The sequence below is a fragment of the Myotis myotis genome, unplaced genomic scaffold (assembly GCF_014108235.1).
Source record: "Myotis myotis isolate mMyoMyo1 unplaced genomic scaffold, mMyoMyo1.p scaffold_m19_p_39, whole genome shotgun sequence".
NCBI lineage: Eukaryota > Metazoa > Chordata > Mammalia > Chiroptera > Vespertilionidae > Myotis > Myotis myotis.
Window position 1 is genome coordinate 1,640,111 of NW_023416345.1, and position 21,126 is coordinate 1,661,236.

Consider the following 21,126-nt stretch of genomic DNA (forward strand, 5'->3'; position numbering starts at 1 on the left):
GCGGGCACATCCCCAGTGGGGTGTGTGCAGGAGGCAGCTGGTCGATGTTTCTCTCTCATCGATGTTTCTAACTCTCTATCTCTCTCCTTTCCTCTCTGTAAAAACTCAATAAAATATATTAAAAAAAAAAAAAAAAAAAGAAACATGCTAAGAGAGACTTCGTAACTTAATTTTTATAATATCCTGTTATACATTATCTATAGTAAAAGCGTAATATGCTAATTAGACCGGACGTCCTTCTGGACGAAGCCGGGCTGCGAGGGAAGCCCAGGTCCCGGGAGCCAGAGGGAAGCTGGTGCCGGCAGCCGGGGGAAGGAAGGCCTACTCTTGCACGAATTTTGTGCATCGGGCCTCTAGTTATTAATAATGAACTACAATGGTCACTAATGACTGATTACTATAACCGTGTTGCATTCATTTCACTTCTGCGCCTTAGTGCAGGCGCACCATTTCTCGCCACTAATACCAGCAACAAATATTTTAGCAGCCAATTGCCAGTCATTAGTCTGTACTGATTTGTTTGGTGTGCCCAACAGGAAATATTTTGCTTTCGGAGAAGAAAAATAGGTTTATTTGTGTGACGCTTATTAATTTATACAGTTATTCAGTGTGTGTCATAGCTACTGGCCGGTTGGCCAATCATTTAGCCTTTTATATATAGGCTAGAGGCCCGGTGCACAAAAATTTGTGCACTCGGGAGGGGGGTCCCTCAGCCCGGCCTGAATAATTCAGTTCAAGAAAAATTAATTTTTATTAAAATGTTCCATTTTTGTTAATGATGACTCATTTATTTCAGCCCTTTGTAGTCAGCATGTCTCTATCGAAATAAACCCACATTTCTATGAAAATGGAAGCTTTTGCTCTTCTGCAGCCACGTAAACTTCAACCTTGTTTATCTGGCCCGTGTGAGCCTGTGAGTTTGACATGCTTGCTGTAGGAGAATGCAGATACCAAATCCACTGGTGATGCTCACTGCTCCCTCTGCTGGTCTTATAACAAACTAGAGGCCATCCGTGCACTGGTGGGGTCCCTCAGCCTGGCCTGTGGGGATCGGGCCGAAACCATCTCTCCAACATCCCCCGCGGGCCCCAGATTGCAAGAGGCTGGTTCTTGGTGACACAGCCCGGAATTGGGCTCCCTGCTTTCCGGTTCCAGGTGCGTCACCCAAGAACCACCACTGCCAAGGGACCGAAGCTCAGCAGCTCCTGCATTGAGCATCTGCCCCTGGTGGTCAGTGCGTGTCATAGCTACTGGCCGATTGGCCAGTCACTTAGCCTTTTATATATAGACTAGAGGCCCAGTGCACAAAAATTTGTGCACTCGGGAGGGGGGTCCCTCAGCCCAGCCTGTGCCCTCTCGTAGTCTGGGACCCCTCGGAGGATGTCCACCTGCTGGCTCAGTCCCGCTCCCTGGGGGATCGGGCCTAAGCTGGCAGTCAGACATCCCTCTGGCAGCCCGGGAGCCCTCGGGGATGTCCACTTGCCAGCGGGAAGCAGGCCTAAACAACAGTCGGACATCCTTAGTGCTGCTGAACAGGCGGGAGAGGCTCCCACCACCACCGCTGTGCTGGCAGCTGGCAGCCTGGCTTGTGGCTGAGCAGAGCTCCCCCTGTGGAGCGCACTGACCACCAGGGGGCAGCTCCTGCATTGAGCATCTGCCCCCTGGTGGTCAGTGTGTGTCATAGTGACCAGTCATTCCCAGTCGTTCCACTGTTAGGGTCAATTTGCATATTACCCTTTTATTATATAGGATAGAAGCCTAGTGCATTGGCTGGGTTGGGGGGGGCTGTTGGTTTGCCCTGAAAGGTGTCCCAGATCAGGGTTGGGGTCCCGCTGAGGTGCCTGGCTAGCCTGGGTGAGGGGCTGAGGGCCATTTTCAGGCTGGCCACGTCCCCCAGCGACCCAAGCTCCCAGCGTCTCCTTTTGGTCTGGAAACGGGTATCTGGGATTTATTTATCTTCTATAATTGAACCTTTGTAGCCTTGAGCAGAGCTGAGGGCTGGCCAAAGCAGGCGGGAAGCTTGGCTTCCTCCATCACTGGGGGCAACCCAAGCCTCCTGATCAGTCCAGCTCCTTGGCCTGGCTGCCACCATCCTAGTTGGGTTAATTTGCATACTCACTCCTGATTGGCTGGTGGGTGTGGCTTGTGGGCATGGCTTGAGCATAGCGGAGGGACAGTTAATTTGCATGTTTCTCTTTTATTGTATAGGACTAGAGGCCCAGGGCACAAAATTCGTGCATTGTTAGGGTCCCTAGCGGCTGCTGGCCGGGTACTCCCTCCCTTCTCCCGGCCGCCTGCCACCTCGACCACCAGCTGGGCCTCTCCCTTCCCCTGGCCGGCCCCACCCCCTGGTCGAACTCCCAGACAAACTCCCAGTCGAGGGGACAATTTGCATACTATGCTTTTTTAAAAAATATATATTTTATTCATTTTTCACAGAGAGGAAGGGAGAGGGATAGAGAGCTAGAAACATCAATGAGAGAGAAACATCGATCAGCTGCCTCCTGCACATCTCCTACTGGGGATGTGCCCACAACCAAGGTACATGCCCTTGACCAGAATCGAACCTGGGACCCTTCAGTCCGCAGGCCAGCGCTCTATCCACTGAGCCACACCGGTCAGGGCTGCATACTATGCTTTTATTGTGTAGGATAGTGAGCAAAACTGACCGTTTTCATTAGTCAGTTACAGAAATGAGGAGCAACTAATAAGGACGCGCATCAATAGCAACTAACGTACCACCCAGGATGCGTTCGTCACGTTTAACGCAGAGAGACACCGCGCCACATCTAGACGTCGAGTCCCACTCGTGCATTTGTGCGCACACACCAAGCAGCAGGGATCTCCCAGCCGGTCGCAGCCGCGGGGACCCGTGGTCGCATGAGCCTTTGATGGAAAAGCCGTTCCGTGGCCCGTGGCTGCAGGGACCTCTGTGACAGCCCGTTTCCCATTGGGGACCAGGTCTCGGGCACTGGAGATGAGCTGGCACTTACATCTTGGGGGGAGGGGGGCCACCATTCAACCCCTAACACTTACCAGGCTGAAGTACATACAGTAAAATTTGGTAACACTTCAATGAGACAGAAAAGTAAAAAAGAAAAAATCTTACAAATATGAGAAGAAAACTCCCAGAACTAAAAAGTACAATTATCGCCATTTAAGGTCGTGTTTAACGAAAGATTAGAGATTCCGTGAGCTGAGAGATAAGTTAAAACAAGTCACTGAGAGGGTGGCATGGCAGCTCCGGAGACGCAGGAAAGTGGGAGAGACCCGGGGTGGGGGCGGGGGCGGGGGCCGGGGGGGGGGGGGGGGGGGGACGAAGGCATTTCAGACACAGCGGCTGGAGAGTTTCCCAAATTGGTGACAGGCACCAAGCTACCCATTCAGAAAGCCCAGTGCATGGCTAACAGGGTAATCTCCAGCGAGCCTCAAGGGGCCCAGGGTCGGGGCGGGATGAGGGGGGTACAGGGGCAGGAGGGACGATATGGGGTGAAGGGGCCCAGGGTCAGGCAGGTTTCTCTGTGGTGACAGATGGGAGAAACGTCGACATGGAGAAAAGGTCGTTTTACAGAACTCAGACTCAAATGACAGTTTTGTCACTTATTAAGCGTTTTCTCCTTCTGGACAAACAAGCGGTACCTGAGCTTACGGGAATCTTCCTCGGCACAGACACACTGACAGTGCGTAAGGAATGTTTGTTTGTTGGTCTCACTTCCTCTCTTTCCTCACATTCTGTGACTGAGGATATCGGCATGAAAACAGGATCTCGGATCCAGTGAGTTCATCCGCGTTTCCCACCAGGAATTCCAGGCTGGGTGACGTCAGCCCTCGCTCTGGAGAGACAGGACCCTGCACAAGGGGGTTATTTCAGGGAGGGGGGAGGGGGGCAGCCCTCCCTGCGCGCCTACTGCGCGCTCGCCCGGCCTCCTGCGCCTCCTGTGACCACAAGGAGCTGTGCAGTGGGAACAAGGGTGCCCAGGCCCTCGGACCCGCCGCCCTCGGTGCTGCAGGGGTTGCCCCGGCATTTGTGGCAACTCAGCAGCTCGGGGTGTGGTCTTGGGTCTATTCCCCTGGCATCTGCGTGCGGCCGTTGGCGCGCTCTGCGTCTCATTCATCTTCCGACGGAGACGGGGAGCTGCGGTGGAACACCTGCAGGAGTCGACCGTCTGTGCTTCTTGGATGCAAGTAATTCAGAGGAGAAGTCTCGGTCCATCCGTGTCACCTCACGTCCCTCCAGGATGCGCACAGAACGGCAGCCGTGCCCGCGATTCGTGTAGCGTATGGCACCTGCCACCCTCCTCGCAGGCCACATGGAGCCTGTTGTAACAGGGAAGCGAGGGCGTGGGGACCAGGCGCCGTGAGGGGCAGGGACGGGGAGCCAAGCGCCTTGGAGCAGGAGCGTCTCCTTCGCTCGGGGGAGGGATCCCTCCCAGGCGCGTGGCAGTCACTCTGGGACCCGAGTGGACCCGCAGCGGGTGGGGTGGTGTGACGGGGAGGATGACCCGGACACACGCATCGGCCAGGGACCACTTCCAGGGCAGGAGGAAGCCCTTTGCTGTTTTCTGTGTTGCTTGTGAGCCAATGTGGCCACAGGCAGAGCAGGGGCACAGCTCAGCGTCCTGGGGGGCGCGGGCGTCCTGGGGGGCACAGGCATCCTGGGGGGCACGGGCGAATCCCATGTGTGGCCACCAGAGGATCTGCTGGGTCCTGGGCCCCCACTAGCCAGGGGCCTGGGGGAACGTGGCTCTGGAGCCACGGGTTCTTTGCGCGCGTCGGTGCCGTCTAAGGGGACGACGTGGCAGGAGCAGGACAGGCGTCCACAGGAGAGCGGGCCGCGTGTCAGAGCCGTGCTGAGCGGTTAGAGCTGGCACTGCTATCGGAGAGGCCCCTTGTCATCGCGTGTTCTGTTCATTCTTTGCACAACTAACTCTTGAAGAAAAAAAATACAAATTTTAAAATTCTCGGCTTTGAAGGGCAAGTTCCTCCTGGTGCATGGCTGACTCTGCTCCTTCAGCTCCGCGGGGCGGGCGGGGGGGCGCGGCCAGGAGTCACCCATGAGGTCGCCGGGACGTGACCTCACGGCCAGGGGAGATGGGCTGCAGACGCCTCACTCCAGGAGGCGGTGGGGAGTGAAGCCGCGGAGACTCACAGTGGCTTTGAGAGACGGAGGGGCCCTGAGTCCTGACCCTCAGCCCCAGGGACCCAGCGAGGACCCCGGGCTCCGCCTGGGATGTGCAGCCCAGGAAGGTTAAAGGGCTCCGTCCTGCTCAGACCCGGGTTGGTGGCCCTTCAGGACCGGCAGCACCTGGTGCGCAAGTGAGGGGACCCCGCCCCTCGTCCTCCTCTGCACCCCCCCCCCCGCCCCCGCCCCGCCCTGCATGGGCCCCACCTCGGTCCTCACCCTCTTTGAGTTAATCCAGACACAGAGTGGTTTTCCTGCAAGACTCAGTGTCTCCTTTTAAATCGGAGCTGCTCGGCGTTTGGCTGCACTTCGTTACTTTAAAGGTGATCTAGGCACTTGCTTTTCTCTCTCCTTTTCCCCAAATAAACAGGGAGCTTCCTTCTTGTCTTCTCACTCAGGTCGCGGCTCCAGGCTGGGGTCTCCCGCCCTTAGGAAGCCGTCTGGGGTCACGGTCCCGCTCAGGGCGGGTGCGCTGTGCACGGCGGCCCAGCCCTGCTTCTCCGGGAAGGTGCCTCGCATGCTTCACGCAGACGCCGTGTCCTTCGCCGGCTGCGCCACAGTCCGCCTGCAGGCGACAGAGCGGGGAGAGGAGGTGAGGAGCTGCCAGCTCTTCACTCCCCTCTGCCCCCGCCTGCCTTGCTCTCCTGGCCAGCACGGGAGGAGGGCAGAGAGCGGGGTGTGGCCACTACCCCCCCTCCCCCGCGTGCTCCCCGCACGGGATCTTGAGGGATCTGGACAGACAGAGGGATGTGCCCTGGAGGTTGGCCACTGCAGCCCCAGAGAAGGCGGGTGCTGGCCCTTCGGGAACCATCACCAGTTCCAGCCTCACGGAGGGAGCGGCCGCCGCTCAGGGCCCGAGTTCCAAAGCGAGTGCTTTTCCACTAGGAGACAAGGAGCGAGGCACCCGCTGACCCGAGGGGACAAGAGGACGTCAGGCCGTGAACCCCGAAAGCGTGAAACCCATGCACAGCACAGACTGATGGGCAAGAATAAGCCCAGAGGCACGGAAGCACGAACAGACGGTCCAGCCTCAGGGAAGGCAGGGGAGGGTGTGGGTAAGAGACCAACCGAAGGACTTGCATGCCTGCCTGTGAGCTTGACCCATGGACACAGACAGTGGGGTGAGGGCATGTGCTGGGGGGCAGGAGTGGCCAGGGATGGCCAAGGGGGGAAAGGAGACATGTGGTACTTTAAACAATAAAGAATTTACATTTTAAAAAAGGGTGAAGCAGGTTCCCTTGGTGCTGTGAGGAGCGGCCACGTGGCCGTGCGGAGCTTGGAGAGACGTGGACGTGCACGGAGCCCTGTGCAGGGAGAACCCCCCACCCCCACCCCAGGCCGTGAAAGGAAGGCCATCTCCTCTCCCGAGTCCCACAAAGCGGCCTCCAGGCTGTTACGTGTCTCCCACAGGAATGCCGGCCCTCCTGCCGGAAGGATATGCCTAAGAGAACGGGAACCTGTGACAGGAATCATCGATACCTTTGGAATTCGCTCCCAGTGACTCGGCAGTACCTGGGCGCGGGGCCGGGACTGCGAGACGCCGTCCCCGTCCCCCGTCCCCTGTCCCCCGTCCCTGTCCCCGCAGGCAGCCTGCCGCGCGGAGCCGGGATGTGCTCTGCGCGGTTCTTATCGCGACGCAGGGCGCTGTTTTCCTCCCCTGTGATGAGAGCGTTTCTACGTTTGCCAAAGCAAACGCGGGCGGGAGACGGCCCCGGGATGATAGGAACCGCGCCTGATGTCATCGCGTGTTTGCAGAGGAAACCACTTGTTTGGTGTTTTCTGGGCAGGAAGCGGCCGCGCGCATTCTCAGGTGCGGGCTGAGTCACTGTGGGGGACAGCCGGCGCCCTTTCCCCGGTTCACGTTACCTTCGTTTGGGTTTGTTTTCGTGTTTGTGTTTGAGGCCGTGAGCGGGGGTGGGGACCACGGAGGTTCTGTGGAGATGGTGCACGTCTTTAAAATGCAGCTGCCTGTCCTCCTGTCCTGTCTGTGGGTGCGACACAGTGATTGACCCGCAGCTTCTGCTGCCTCCAGGGCCGCAGGGAGGGGTGGGGAGGGGCGGGGAGGGGCGGGAGGGGCGGGGACAGCCAAGACCAAGAGAGGCCTGTTCCTTCTGTCTGTGCTGCCAGGGAGGCTTCCGCCGTCTGGCAGCAGCGATGGGGGCTCAGCGCAGGGCTGGCGCGGACACAGCAGCCCCTGGTCAGGGTCGTCCTGCCCTGAAGGAGGCAGCTCTGGTGCTGCCTGGACACGTGGAGACGCTGCGGCCGCAGGCTAGAGCCGCGTGTGAAACCCACCGCTGCCCTCACAGGCCCGCCCGTCGCAGGACGTCACGGGGAGCCCAGGAGGGGCCGTGGACGGACGGACGTGCTGGGGAATGGGGTCCCGGGAGTGAGCCCGGCCCTGCCTGGCTGTGTGGCCCTGGCCAGCCCGTGCTAAACCGGGGCCATGCGGGCTCGGGGGCAGGTGCCCACCGGCTGTTCTCACAGGCACGGAGCACGAAGCGCCTTTGTTTTTCTTCTTAAGACTTTTTTAAGAACAGTTACAGGTTTTGAGCAGAATTGAGAGGAAGGTACAGAGATTTCCTATATCCTCTCCCCCACCCCACCCCAGCCTCCCTCATTCTCAGCCTCACCTCCAGCCTCCCTCGTTCTCAGACTCACTCACCAGAGGGGACGTTTGTCACAACCGATGAGCCTGCACTTACATGGCGTCCCCCAGAGCCCACAGGGCAGCGGGTCCCTCTGTGCTGTGCGTCCTGGGTGTGGGCAGGTGTGTGGTGGCGCCTGTCCATCCTTATGGGGTCACGCTGAGGGGTCACACCTGGAAAAGCCCTGTGTGTCTGCTCACCCCCCCCCCCCAGGAAACCCCCTGTTCCCATGTCCCGTGGCCTTGCCTTTCCCCGGACGTCACAGCGTGGGACTCACACGCTGACAGGGGGCTGTCAGTCGCACATTCACGTCCCTCCTTGACTCCCCATGACGACAGCCCGTTCTTTTTATCTGAGACCCGTCCGTGGTCTGGAGGGAGCACAGCCTCGCTGTCCATCCCGACGGAAGGGGTCTCGGCGATGACGCTGCTGTCCGCCTCCGTGTGCGGGCTCTGGTGTGGCCCCAGTTCTCAGCTCTGGGTCAGTACCATGGAGCGTGGTTGCTGGGTTGTGTGGAGAGCGTGTTTGGTTGTATAAGCAACAGCCCACGGTGCCATGCACCGTCGCATCTGCGAGTGCGAGCAAGGTTCCTGCCGCTCACGTCCGCCAGCGCGGGGTGGTGTCGGTCCAGCTCTGCCCTCCGACAGGCACAGGGTGGTGTCGGTCTGGCTCTGGCCTCCGACAGGCGCTGGGTGGTGTCGGTCCGGCTCTGCCCTCCGACAGGCGTGGTGGTGTCGGTCCAGCTCTGCCCTCCGACAGGCACAGGGTGGTGTCGGTCCGGCTCTGGCCTCCGACAGGCGCTGGTGGTGTCGGTCCGGCTCTGTCCTCCGACAGGCGCTGGTGGTGTCGGTCCGGCTCTGGCCTCCGACAGGCGCTGGGTGTTGTCGGTCCGGCTCTGGCCTCCGACAGGCGTGGTGGTGTCGGTCCGGCTCTGGCCTCTGACAGGCGCTGGTGGTGTCGGTCCGGCTCTGGCCTCCGACAGGCGCTGGGTGGTGTCGGTCCGGCTCTGTTCTCCGACAGGCGTGGTGGTGTCGGTCCGGCTCTGGCCTCTGACAGGCGCTGGTGGTGTCGGTCCAGCTCTGGCCTCCGACAGGCGTGGTGGTGTCGGTCCGGCTCTGGCCTCCGACAGGCGTGGTGGTGTCGGTCCAGCTCTGCCCTCCGACAGGCACAGGGTGGTGTCGGTCCGGCTCTGGCCTCTGACAGGCGCTGGTGGTGTCGGTCCGGCTCTGGCCTCTGACAGGCGTGGTGGTGTCAGTCCGGCTCTGCCCTCCGACAGGCGTGGTGTTGTCTCCTGCGGGTGAATTTGCTCTCTGGTGAGCTCGGTCTGTGAACGCCCTTGGTGAGGTGGCTGCTAGGGTCTCGGGCAGCACCTCTCTTTGAGGCTGAGGAGCCACCCCTGTGGGCACCTTAGTGACCGCCTGGCGTGTGGACGTGACCTTGGGGGTGTGGCCAGCCCTCTGCTGCTCCGTGACATCCGGGGTTCAGTGGGCACACTGCTCAGGTCCACCGTGAGCGGGCTCCCGGCTTCCCACCCGAAGGGAGGCCCGGGCTCGCGATGCCCCGTGTCCGCGTGTTAGTCTGACCGAGACTGTCCATGTGACGGGCGGGAACTTGGTGGCCCTCTGTGGAGAGGCCTCTTCATCACGGGTCTAAGTTACTAACACTTTAACAGAGGGTGTGGTTGTTACTATGAGCGGAAGGAATGGGTCCTCGGCGAGTGTGTAAGCACAGGTGGGCTTTGAAACACTGTCTGGATACGTAAGCGATGCAAGAGCTTCAGAAGGTAACTGCTCCGGGGGGATGGGAGGTGCAGGAGGCCAGGCCCCCATCTATATGGTTCAGGTGCCCCTCCCGCGCCGGGCGCTGGGAGGCCTGTGCAATCCGACCCCAACGAACAGCCCACACCAGGTGGAGAAGATGGCAGTGCCTGGTCACAGTCGGGGGGCAGGTGTGGGGTGACCACAGAGAGGGGACGTGAGGCGGTCATTGCTGCCGCCCCACAGGCAGAGACGGTAAGAAGGCAGGGACTGAGCCCCGGGAAGGCAGAGCTCCGCCTCATCTTCTGTGGGTGCTCCCAGCAAGGCCCGGGGGACACGGGCGCAGGCGGGACGCCGGCATCATCGCCCTCACGCTTCGCCCACGCATGTTGCTGAGCCTTAGACAGCTGGCCTCTCCACCCGCTGCCCCCGGTCACCTCCGACCCCAGGCTTCAGCGCGCTGCCCTCTGCTTCCACGTTTCTAGGACTTCCCTTTGCCTCCAAGGTCAAGGTCAGACCTCCTCCCACGCGGCGACCTCGGCCTGACCCGCCCTTCTGCCCCTCACAGGGCCCCACACACAGCCTTTCCCTGATTCCCCGGGACGGGCTCCTCTGGGAAGCGTTCCCCACTCTTCCCAGGAGGAATGAGTCCCCCCTTTTGTGGTTGGGGTGCTGTTCTCACCGCACCAGCATCCACACTCAGAAAGAAGGACCATGGGTGTCATCTGGCTGGCTGCTCACGGCTGTCTCTCCCGCTGGATTCCGAGGTTTGGAAGGCGGGTGCACATTGTCCGTTCCCTCAGCCCCTGCCCCTGTGCGGGGCCCTGCGCAGCATCTGGAGTTAGAGTCGCATCTGCCTGGAAGGGGCCGGGCCCCTGAGCAGAGATTCCAGGACAGGAGGTTCCCGTGGGCAGGACGGCCCATTCGGAGCTGCCTCGAGTCCGACAGGCCTTCCGACCAACGAGGGAGGCGCGCCTGGGCGGGGTTTGTGAGGACCCGGCAGTGAAGGGAGGCAGGCGGAGTGAGTCTGAGGCTGTGGGAGGTGCCGGCAGCACCTGTGGGCGGGAACCACGGGCGGGGAGGACCTGACCTGAACACGGGAGAGTCCTGCGGGAAGGGTGGGGGAGGGCGGGAGGGGCGCCGGCTTGGGTCCTGCTCAGCAGGGCCAGTGCGTCTTCCTCGCCCGTCCCTTCCCCCGCGGGCCCACAGGCGACCTGGTCAGCCTGAGGCCCTCTGCTCCGTGGCTTCCTCGCTGTTCACACAGCCAGGTCTACGCACCCAGATCTGTCTCCTTCCCTCCTCGTCACCCGCCCAGTGCGGCTCCACTTACACTCTGCTCCTGGGCCCGACCTCCGGCCACCCTCTGCAGCCCTGGGTGTGCTGTTGGGTTTTACTCCGTCGCCATGGTGAGAGTGATCGAGACTCAGTGGGCCCCGGGTGTGTGGTCTTAGAGTAGAAAAGAAATTATAGAAGTGAGACAGCGTTGAGAGAATTAAGAAACTATGTCTAGCCCATATATTTGAAAAGGAGGTTGCAGTCAGAATAGATAATTCTTACACCCAATCCAAGTTCTTAAACATGGACCTCCTGTCCTGGAATCTGCTCAGGGACACAGGAGAAGATGCTAGGAGAGTCGCTGTGGAAACCACAGAAAGCCACGTCTGCACACCTGCTAAGCCAGTTAGTGCCAAGCTAATGGCACACGGAGCCACTAGGACTCATGCTTTGCTTCTGGGTATAAAATGGCAGGAACTTCAGAGGTTGGCAATTTCTCGTTGAAATGAAACGAGTACTTACCATGGCCAGCACTCCACTCCCGGGTATGTTCCCAGGGAAACAGACGCATGTCCTGTTCTGAGGAGAGGGAGCAGCCAGTGTCCATGCCAGGTGAGGGGATGAACACTGTGGTGAGTCAGAAAGTGATAGGACGTCTGTAGCATGAAGAGGACACGCAGCCACGTGGCTGAGTCTCGACCACGTGCTGCTGAGCCCGAGGCGCCAGGCAGCCTTGCTGTCTCCCCGCCCGCCCGCCCGGGAGCTCGGGGACACCTCGGGCCCAGAGTCGGTGCAGAGGCGCGGCAGCAGCTGGTGGACATGCCTGGAAGCCATACCATCGTTGCTTATGGAATTATGTGCCCGTGCAGTCCCTCTGGGACGTGTGCATTGGAAGAGATAACCCTGGGGAAGGCCCAGCAAGGAGGGGTGCCCGCCCGCGGCACGTTCTGCAGGCAGCACTGATTCCTCTGGCCATGGTTCCCGCTGAACGTGGGCTGTGGGGTTCTCAGAAGAGACCCAAGCTGATTCAGCCAGGAACAAATCTGAACCAGCACCAGCTCTTGGGCCCCCAGAGCCCGCATTCTGTGTGCGGCGTTCCCGCTGCGTTGGGAGGCGGGCCCCTGCAGGGCTCCTTCTTCGGACATGACATGGGTTGTGCGTCCGTCTGTGGCTGGCAGCTGGGCTGGGCTGGCCCTCAGCCCTCCGGTCTCAGTCCTCACTGCCCGTGGCCAGAGCACCAGGGACAGCGTCAGCCCACGGCGCAGGGCATGTGGCCCTCCCGCCTCTGCAGCTTCCGCCCCTGTGGGAGCCTCTGAAAGAGAAGTGGGCACTGACCATGCTGGTCCGGGGTCTGCGGGGCTCTGTACCCCACAGATGAGAAGCCGATCCCCTAAGAGGCCTCCAGGGGGACCTGCTGGTGGTGAACTCCCCAGCACTTTGGTAATGTGGACAGCCACACGAGGTGGAAACTCGCCTCCTGTTAATCCCTCCTGGGAGGAGGCCTGGCAGCCGCGCTCAGGTGCGTGCTTTCCCTCCTCTTTCAAGCTTCCTAAGGCAGCAGCCTGTTCTGTGCTGTGTGGTCGGTGGGGCGGGTCCATGCCAGGCAGATGGCACCCACTCCTTACGTCCTCGCAGATGTGTGCGCGGCTCCCGGCCTCAGAACCGCAAAGAGCCTTTCAGGGCAGGACACTGGCTGAGCGGAGCCCCTTCGACTGTGATGGGATGGCGTGGCTCACAGGTCACCTGGGGGTGAACTGCTGCGCCCAGGCCACACCCCCTCGCTGCCCCAGAACGTCTGGGACCTGCTTGCTGCCCGGGTTGTGGGCCTCTGCTGGGTCCTTCCGCAGCCCTGGCCCCTGGAGACCCCGGGAGCTCTGAGGCCGCCGCCCCAACTTAATGGCACTGCCAGGGGCTCTGAGGCCACAGGCCCCCACCGAGCCCCGATGTCCACTGACACCATGGGCGCCAGATTCCCGTAGGTTTACACATTTCTTGCCACGTACCGGGCAGTTTAAGGGTCAGATAAAAAGCTCTGTGGAATCCAGAGCGATTTCCGAATGTGTGTTTTTCCGGGATTTTTGAAAACTGAGAGCGAAAAGCGACCCGGAGGCGTGTGGCCGGCTCGCTGACATGATGAAGCCAAGGGAGGCCCGCGCCGGCCGGACGCACAGGCAGGGCCGCAGCGCTGACCCTCTCACCGCGATGAACGCTGCGAGGCAGGAGGCCCAGGCTCCGGGCTCTTAGAGGCTATTTGTGGGTCCCCAGGACGACTGTTCCCATCACGCATGAGCCTTTCAAACGCCAACGGCGCTTTAAGAATCCAAGGCCTCACACGGTCAGCTCAGCAGCCTCCTGGGCTCACACTGCAGCCGCCTGTAGGGAACAGGGCAGGCTCGGTGCGGGCTGGGGCTGGGGCTGGGGCTGGGGCTGGGCCAGAAGTGTGCCCGCCGGGGCCTGACTCCACTTTCCTCCCAAAACGAGAACTTCCGGAAACCGTCGTCGGAGACCCCTGCATGCCAGGCAGGCCTTTCCCCCCTCCTCCGGACACCAGCACAGACGTTCCACTAGTGGACGTGCCCGTGGCGGGAGACGCGCCTTGCTGGGCCCCATCCCCCCCTCCTTCCCCGGTTTCCATGTTTGGAGAAACATTTTGAAACGTGGTGGTGGTCAAGTCAGGGCCGATTACACGTCCTGTCACTCAGGAAAGCCAGAGAAAGTAACTTAATGCGACTTAAACGCACTGACCCTGGGAGCGCCCTCCAGGCCTGGCTTCTTGGCGTCCTTGGCACCACTCTTCCTGGCTTTGCGTCCACACCCTCCCGTCTCCCCTCCTGAGACTGCGAGGTGGTGTGTGTGCGCACCTCGCAGTCGGTGCAGGTGTGCGGCCGGCATGGCCACTGGGTCTCCCGTCCCCTCATCTCCCGTCGTGTCGTTAGGAGCGGGTGGGGCAGGCCTCACTGCCTGTCCCGGAGCTCAGGCCCGGCATCTCATGCGTGGGTGCCGTCGTCCCCCATCTCACGGCTCCCCTTCACCGGCTCACCCCCTGCGTGCTGTCAGTCTTCCAGGAAATGGGCGTCCTGGGCTCCCGGAGAGCAGGCGCCGTGCCTGCCCCAGCTCTGCTCCAGGCACCGTGCCTGCACCAGCTCTGCTCCAGGCGCCGTGCCTGCCCCAGCTCTGCTCCAGGCACCGTGCCTGCACCAGCTCTGCTCCGCCAGATCCGGCCCTGGAGGCAGGGGCGGGGGGGGGGGGGGGGCGAGGGCACTCCCTGGGCGCGGCTTCCACCAGGGGTGGCTGGTGCCATGGCCGGAGAGTCTGGGAGCAGCCGTGTGTCTGTTCAGAGCGGAGCGGCCTGGTGGGAACCCGAGGCCTCCACTTGGGCTCCGTGACCTGGTGGGACCTGGCCCTCTGTCTGCCCTGAGCCGGACACAGCAAGACTCTCTCCTCGGTCATGGCAAGGGGTGCCCGGGCTGGTTCCTGGCGCCAGCACACCGTGGGCCCCCAGTCACTGCAGCTGCTGGGTAAGGGGCCGGGTGTGGGGTGAGGAGGGTGAGTGAGGACTCGGGCCTGTGGCTTGTGGGAGGCCTGCAGGTCATCGGAAAGGAACCAGGGGGTGGTTGGTCTGAGGGCCGGAGCTCTGTGCTGAGGCCGGGAATGAGCCGCGTTGGTGGAAGGGAGCTTGCGGTGGAACGAGAATTCTCGGACAGCGTGGCCTGGTGGAGAGGGTGGGCCCAGGCCCAGGGAGGGGCAAACCCAGAGAGGGGTCCTGGGGCCCAGGGGCAGGTGTTTCAGAGTGGGAGGGGCTTGAGCTGCGGGTGGGAGGGGCTTGAGCTGCGGAGTCTATAGCTGCTGAGGAGTCCATCAGGCTGAAGGCTCTTCTGCCGGGTGCCCCTGTGAACACCTGGCAGCATGGCTGGGGGCGAGGCCTGTCCCCGCCCTGGGCAGCCCCGCACACTGAGCTCAGGTCACAGAGTAGGTGGCGGAGGTGGGATTTGCCCGGGGAGCACCCGTTCTGTCATCTTGTCTCCCTCCCTCCCACCCGTCCCGGGCACAGTCCGTAGGTGGGGAGTGCCGGTCAGACTGCTACGGAGCCTGACTCCTGGCCTCGGCCTGCTCGTCTGGGACTCAGCCCCTTCCAGTGCCAGCGGCTTTCGTTCTGAACGTGAGCAGCTTTAAAAGTGCTGTTTTCAGACGACACTGCAGCCGTGCTTCTCACACCGACCTGGGCCCTGTCTGCTCCGTGGCCAGTGATGGAACATGCCAGCAGCAAGACGGGCAGGCGCGGCCGGAGTGGGAACGGCGAGAGGCCTGAGCTCAGAGTTCCGACAGGCGGCGTGGGGACTCCGGCCACCGTGAGCCACGCAGAGAAGCTCCATTACACTCAGGCGTCTTCGTTCCCGCCTCCCGGGTCCCGAGAGCTCCCCGCTGCCCAGGCCTGCGCCTCCCCGTCCCCGGTGCCCCTGACAGCCCTGTGCCCGTCCCTCCCGGCCGCGTGGACACCATGGTCACTGTCTGCACAGCTGGGTGTTCCCAGCAGCTCAGTTAGAACGCGAAGCAGCTCAGAGACCTGACCCTTTCTTGCCTGTGAGTTGTTGGCTTCAGAGAATGTCAGTGTGCTGCCGCCTGCTCTGGGTCCTCAGATTCGGGGCTCACTGGCTGTGCCACCTGTCCCCCCAGAGAGGGCGTGAGCATCGCCATGCCTGTTCCCCACGAGGTGCTCAGGCCTAACCCTATGTCTCTGCCCACAGCTCTGCCGCCAGGAGCGCCACCTGTCCGCGGGACAGTACCAGGGGACGCTGTTCGCCGATCAGCCCACGATGTTCATCTCACCAGCCAGCGACCCCCCCAGAGCCAAGCTGTGGGAGCTGGTCCTCCTGTGTGGGGGTCGGGTCACCGGGGTCCCTCGCCAGGCCAGCCTCTTCATCGGGCCCTGCCAGGGGAGGAGGAAGGAGACCGTCACGTACCTGTCGGAGAAGTGGATCCTTGGTAGGAACCTGCTCGGGGTCCTGGGGGACAAAACACAAGGTTGGGGGCGCCTCTGACTGCAGGCTCAGGGACAGCTGGGTTCTGGGGGACAAAACACAAGGTTGAGGGGCACCTCTGACTGCAGGCTCAGGGACAGCTGGGTTCTGGGGGACAAAACACAAGGTTGAGGGGCGCCTCTGACTGCAGGCTCAGGGACAGCTGGGTTCTGGGGATTCAGAGAAGTCGGGGGCACCTCTGACTGCAGTGTCGCCTGGCGTTCCCTGAGAGTGCTGCCTGGGATAGGACAGGGCTCTCCAGGGGGAAGCCTCCTGCCCACGCCCCTCCGTGCGCCTGGGCCTTGGTGGACGTCTGTGTCCACGTGCCTGCTCGGCAGAACCCTGCAATCATCCCTCACGGCTGACGTGGACCTGCCTGCTTCTCACTGTCGGCCCAAGTGCCGCCTGCGGGGCAAGGAGTCCTCTGAGACCATCTACCCAGAGCTGCCCCAAATCTACGGCTCTGTCCCCTAACTCTTAGCTCCTGCTCCTCCCCAAGCGCCTGCTCCGCACCCCCCCCCCCCCCCCCCAGCGCCTGATCTGCCTCTGGGAAGCCCTGAGAACAGGTGCCGCTGCCCCACAGCCAGGCTCTGGGAGCGTCTGTGTCCCCTCAGTCCCAGGTCCGTCTTTGCTGACACGCAGGACACCAAGGCCACGACTCGGAGTGACTCATTCAGCCAGCAGGAGAAATGGGGATTTTCTTAGAGAGAAACCCGTCTGGGCACTTGAATGTGTATGAAAATAAACAGGAAAACAGCGTTAAATTCCCAGCACCAGGAAGCGAGGTGTTGCTTTTACCTGGATGTGATGCTTGCGTTCTTGAAGGCGTTCCCAGGAGCTTCACTCGCCCGCACAGGCCTGAGTGTGTCTGTGAAATGGACGCGTGGCCGTGGCGTTCCTGGGCCGGCCTGTGCTCTCCATGCCGACCGCAGCTCCCGCACCCTCACCGGCGCGGGCGTCACCCCCGTGGTCCGTTCGGTGGTCTGAGGAGCTAAACCAGCAGCTCTCACAGCACCGGTGGCTGCCAAGCGTGGGGTGCGTGTGCCTGAGGCTGGTCTTTCCTTGCGTTTCATGTCCTGCTGATTTATGTGCTGTGGCCGCGGGGACGCGGGGAGAGGCGGCTCTGGGCCACCGCAGACCTCACAGGACAGCTCAGGCTTGTATAGAAAGGGGACGGCGTCTGTGCGCCTGGCCCCTGACCCACCGATGCCCTCTCTCTCCCCAGACTCGGTGACCCAGCACACGGTCTGCGCCTGCGAGGACTACCTGCTGCGGCAGTGAGGCCGCCCGCACCTGAGGCGGCTCCGTCCGGTCCGGCGCTCCCGGAGACGGAGGCCGTGGGAGGAGCCCCCAGAGGGCCGTCCCGCCGCCGCCCGCGTCCTCCTGTGGCCCCGCGTCCCAGAGGCCGGGCTGCCCGGCACCTGTGTCTGGCAGTGGCCGTGATCAGAGCTCCAGACCGTGGTCTCTCGCCTGGTAAATAAAGAGTGCGATCGGTTCATGGTCTCGTTGCAGAGAATGGTCTCGCCCTCAGTTCCATCAGACACTGGGTCTCTCTAGCCCCCGTCACCAGAGATGGCCACGCTGTCCCTGGGTCGTGAGGTGCTGGTTGTGCAGCAAGACTCGCAGCGGTTAGGTTAGCGGCACAGGGCCCTGAGCGCCAGGGCCGGAGCAGGGGCGGGTCCACCACGCTGGCCTCAGGCTTGCTGTCCCCGGAGGGAACTGGCCGGCCGCCCGGTCGCCTCCTGAGGGGCAGCGCTGCCCAGTCCCCGAGCGAGCGGGAGGGGCGGCTGCTCACGTAGCTGTGACCCCCCCAGGATTCAAGTCCCTCGGCGTGGCAACAGATCAACTGCTGGGCTACACCTTCGAGAGTCGAGGTCATGACAGCATGGAAGTGAGGAGGGCTTTCTCTTGGATTCAAAACCGTGTCCAACACACGCAGTCCCCTCATGGCGCCCAGGCCCCTCACCACGGGGCCGCAGGGAGACTCCCGAGAGCCGCCGGGTTCACGGTGCCCCCGGCCCGGCCCTGGAAGCGCCTTTAGCCTCCTGTCCTGCTGGTAGTGCCGCAGGCGAGCCTCACCCCTCACCAGGCTGCAGGGCTGGGGGCCTGGTCTCTACGGTTCCCACCGGTGCCGGCTTTCACCATCGCTCCTCACATCCCACCCAGAGAAGAAGACATGAGAGAACGCAGATTAGAAATGAAGGGTAAGACTGTTCTCAGGTCACATGACACTATATGTAAATATATAAGGAGTCAAAGAAAACATAGTCTTTAAGGAGATTACAGGACATAAAAGCCAATATTCCAAACTAAGTTAATTGTATTTCTATATATATTATCAATAAACAATTTGAAAATGGAAAAATACAATTAGTTTATAATGGCATCTAAAAATAAACTAAAATAGGAATAAATTTAACAAAAGTACTGAAACCATGAAACATTGCTAAGAGGTTACAGATCTAGATAAATGGAGAAATGCCCCGCGTTCATGTTTTAGAAGTCGACATTGATAGCAGCGGTTCTCAGGTTGGTCTGTGGATTCGGTGTAACCACGGCAATAGGTCGTCAGGCAGAAACCGGTAAGAACATGGGCCTGGGGCAGCGGTCGCCAGGCCTTCGGACCTCGCGGACCAGCAGAGGCCACCCCTGCCCTAGAGGACACCTACCGGGCGGGCCCAGGCGTCCCTCCGAAGGCAGCGCGCGCTCCTTTCGGCACCTGGTTCCTCCCGGGCAGGTCACTGGTGAGGACTGAAGTCCGCAGGTCTCTCTAGCCGGTGCCTGGAAGCAGGACACCCAGCCCCTCCCGGTCATTCCTCTCGAGAGCGTCCCTTAGGGGAGAGGCGCACGGAGAGGCCGCAGCGCTGTGTGCACAGAAGCATGGGAGGCGTCGCAGGCCCCGCGTCTGGGACGGACCAGCCAGTCGGGCCCATCGCCGGGCCCATCGCCGGACAGTGCCTCCCAGCGGCTCGGTCACAGTCACGGACGGAGGCAGACCTGAGGGCACGTTCACACTGAGGCGGGAAGATGCTGTTCCTGGTGCTGCCGCCAGAGCCCCGCACGTTCCCAGTGGAGGCATCTGAGTGGGCGCTGGGCTGTGGTTGGTTTGGGGTACATGTCCAGGAATGTGGCTGTCGTTTTGAAAAGGGATTGATCCCTGCCTGTTGGAAACGGGTCGCTGCCCAAGCCTTACGCGCTGGCAGGTGCTCGCTGCCTCCTTCCTGTGGCTTTGCCTCCTGCAGCCGAGGCCCTTCCACCCCAGGCCTGATGTCTCTGGGCTCCACAGGGGAAGGAACCGACGCAGACCCCGCCCCTTGCTCAGAGCTCCTTGCCCATGAAGGAGGCCCAGCTCTCCAGCGGCCTTCCCTCCCTGCTCCTCCCCCTTCACTGCATCTCCTGGAGCTCCTTTGTCTCTGTTTGTCTGCGCTCAGCTCCGCCCCTTTGCCCTCTCTCCCGCCTGCTGAGTCCTTCCTTTCTGGAGGCCAGAGCTGCGGCTTCCCACCCTCCTGCAGGCAGGTGCCTGCTCGATCCCCGTGGGGGGTGTGCAGGAGGCAGCCAGTCACTGATTCTCATCATTGATGTTTCTCTCTCTCTCCCTCTCCCATCCTCTCTGAAATCAGTAAATAGATATATATATATATATTTAAATAATAAACAAAACCATGAAGACAGAGGGCTAATTTTTTATTACAACTGTGTGTGTGTGTGTGTGTGTGTGTGTGTGTGGTCATTGCCTAACTGCTCGGCCCTCTGGGAGTGGGCGCATGCGCTTCACGGGGCCCGTGCTGTGACTGAAGTCCCATGGCCCGGCTCCCAGCCTGGCGTCTCACGTCATTGAAGACGAGGAGTCTGTTTTCCGTCCCAGGAAGAGAGATGCTCTGTTTGTCCCGGGAGCATGTGAGCGCTTCCCCGAGACGACGATGGAAGCGACTGAACCGAGAGGAGCAAACGCGAGCAGACCCGGCGGCGAGCCTGCTGAGGGGCTCGCGGGTCCTGCTTGGTCGTCAGGGGTTCCTGTTCCCCGAAGCCTCGGGCCTGCGACCCCGCCCCCTCCCCCCACCCCAGCTCCCATCGTCACTGTTAATCTGCGATCAGTGTTAACGTTTGGACTCACAGCTTCTCTGTGGGAACGGGGAGTTTACATCTTTAATATCCCAGAGAGAAGATGTACTAAAACCAAGCTCACTTTGCATCCCTCCTGCTGCCACGCCTGCTGGGGAGGAATCCGTCCTGGGCTCCCCCAGCTGTCCTCCGTCTGTCCCTCCGTCTCTCTGTCACCGTGAACTCAGTGCACGGGGGGCCGGGGTTGGGGGGTGACAGGCTGGGCTTGGTGCATGCAGCCAGCTGTCGGCCCACGCGTCTCTGCCAGCGGGTGAAACCCACCGTTCACTGTTGTGTGCAGAGCTGCTGGGCCGGCCGGAGGGCGGGACTCAGGGCCAGAGCCTGGTTCTGGGGCCGCACAGGAGGGACAGGACAGGCCTGGACCTGCTGGGCCCTGGGCAGTGGAAGCTCAGGCAGCCTCCTCGAGCGCACGGAGGCCCCTCCCTTCCCTCCCGTCTGTGAGGGCCTGAGAGTTCCCAGCAGGCCTCCTGCGGCTACTGGCTCCAGGGCCCCCTAGTCGTACCCTTGGGGCCCAGCCTAGACCCACAGGAAGCACAGCTGTGCCCCAGGCTCACGCTCGCTCCCTGGGCTGAGGCAGGAGGTTGGTAGAATCACCCTGGGCCTGAACGTAGGCGGAGGCTGGGTTCTCAGTGCTGGGCCTAACCCCCTCCTCCCCCTGGAGTCCACGCTCAGGACTCACATTGCAGCCGCATTGGACTTCCTGGCACCCGGGACATCTCTGTAACAGGAGTTCAGGGGGAAGGGGGGAGTGTGGGGGGGACGGGGGCTCGGGTTGGCCCACGCTAAGCGCAGCCCCGCGCTCGGGGGTACCAGCCCCACTGGGGCGCCGCCCTGCTCTCGGGGTGCTGGCCCTGCTCTAGGCGTGGCTGGAGGCCGCTCCTTGGGGAGCACCTGCTGGAGGTGGAGCCCTGTGACTGACCACAGCCTCAGGAAGGGAAGGGGAGGGTTCACCCACTCAGTCACCACGGGTGCTCTCAAACCCCAGTGCCAACTCCGAGATCATCAGAACCAACCCAACCTCGCACTGCCCGCGATCCTCGGGGATAAAAGCAGCCAGCTACCGAGGTAATAGGATGTCTGCGGGCAGCTCATACTTAGGTGGGTGCAGGAACAATTAACATGACAAA

At 61.5% G+C, this 21,126-nt stretch overlaps 1 protein-coding gene across 2 annotated transcripts in view; it reads left to right on the top strand.

Annotated features, from left to right (window-relative positions):
* The window catches only part of MCPH1 (microcephalin 1), a 99,601-nt gene extending 81,428 nt beyond the window's left edge, over positions 1 to 18,173 (top strand). The window contains exons 13-14 of one of the 2 annotated variants that reach the window (XM_036303908.1): positions 15,605 to 15,842; positions 17,103 to 18,173. In XM_036303908.1, coding sequence (XP_036159801.1) covers positions 15,605 to 15,842; positions 17,103 to 17,158 — 294 coding nt within the window. In that variant the 3' untranslated portion in view covers positions 17,159 to 18,173. The remainder of the gene's footprint in view (positions 1 to 15,604; positions 15,843 to 17,102) is intronic. The other variant, XM_036303906.1, reaches the window with a different exon arrangement.
* The last annotated feature ends 2,953 nt before the right edge of the window (positions 18,174 to 21,126 follow it).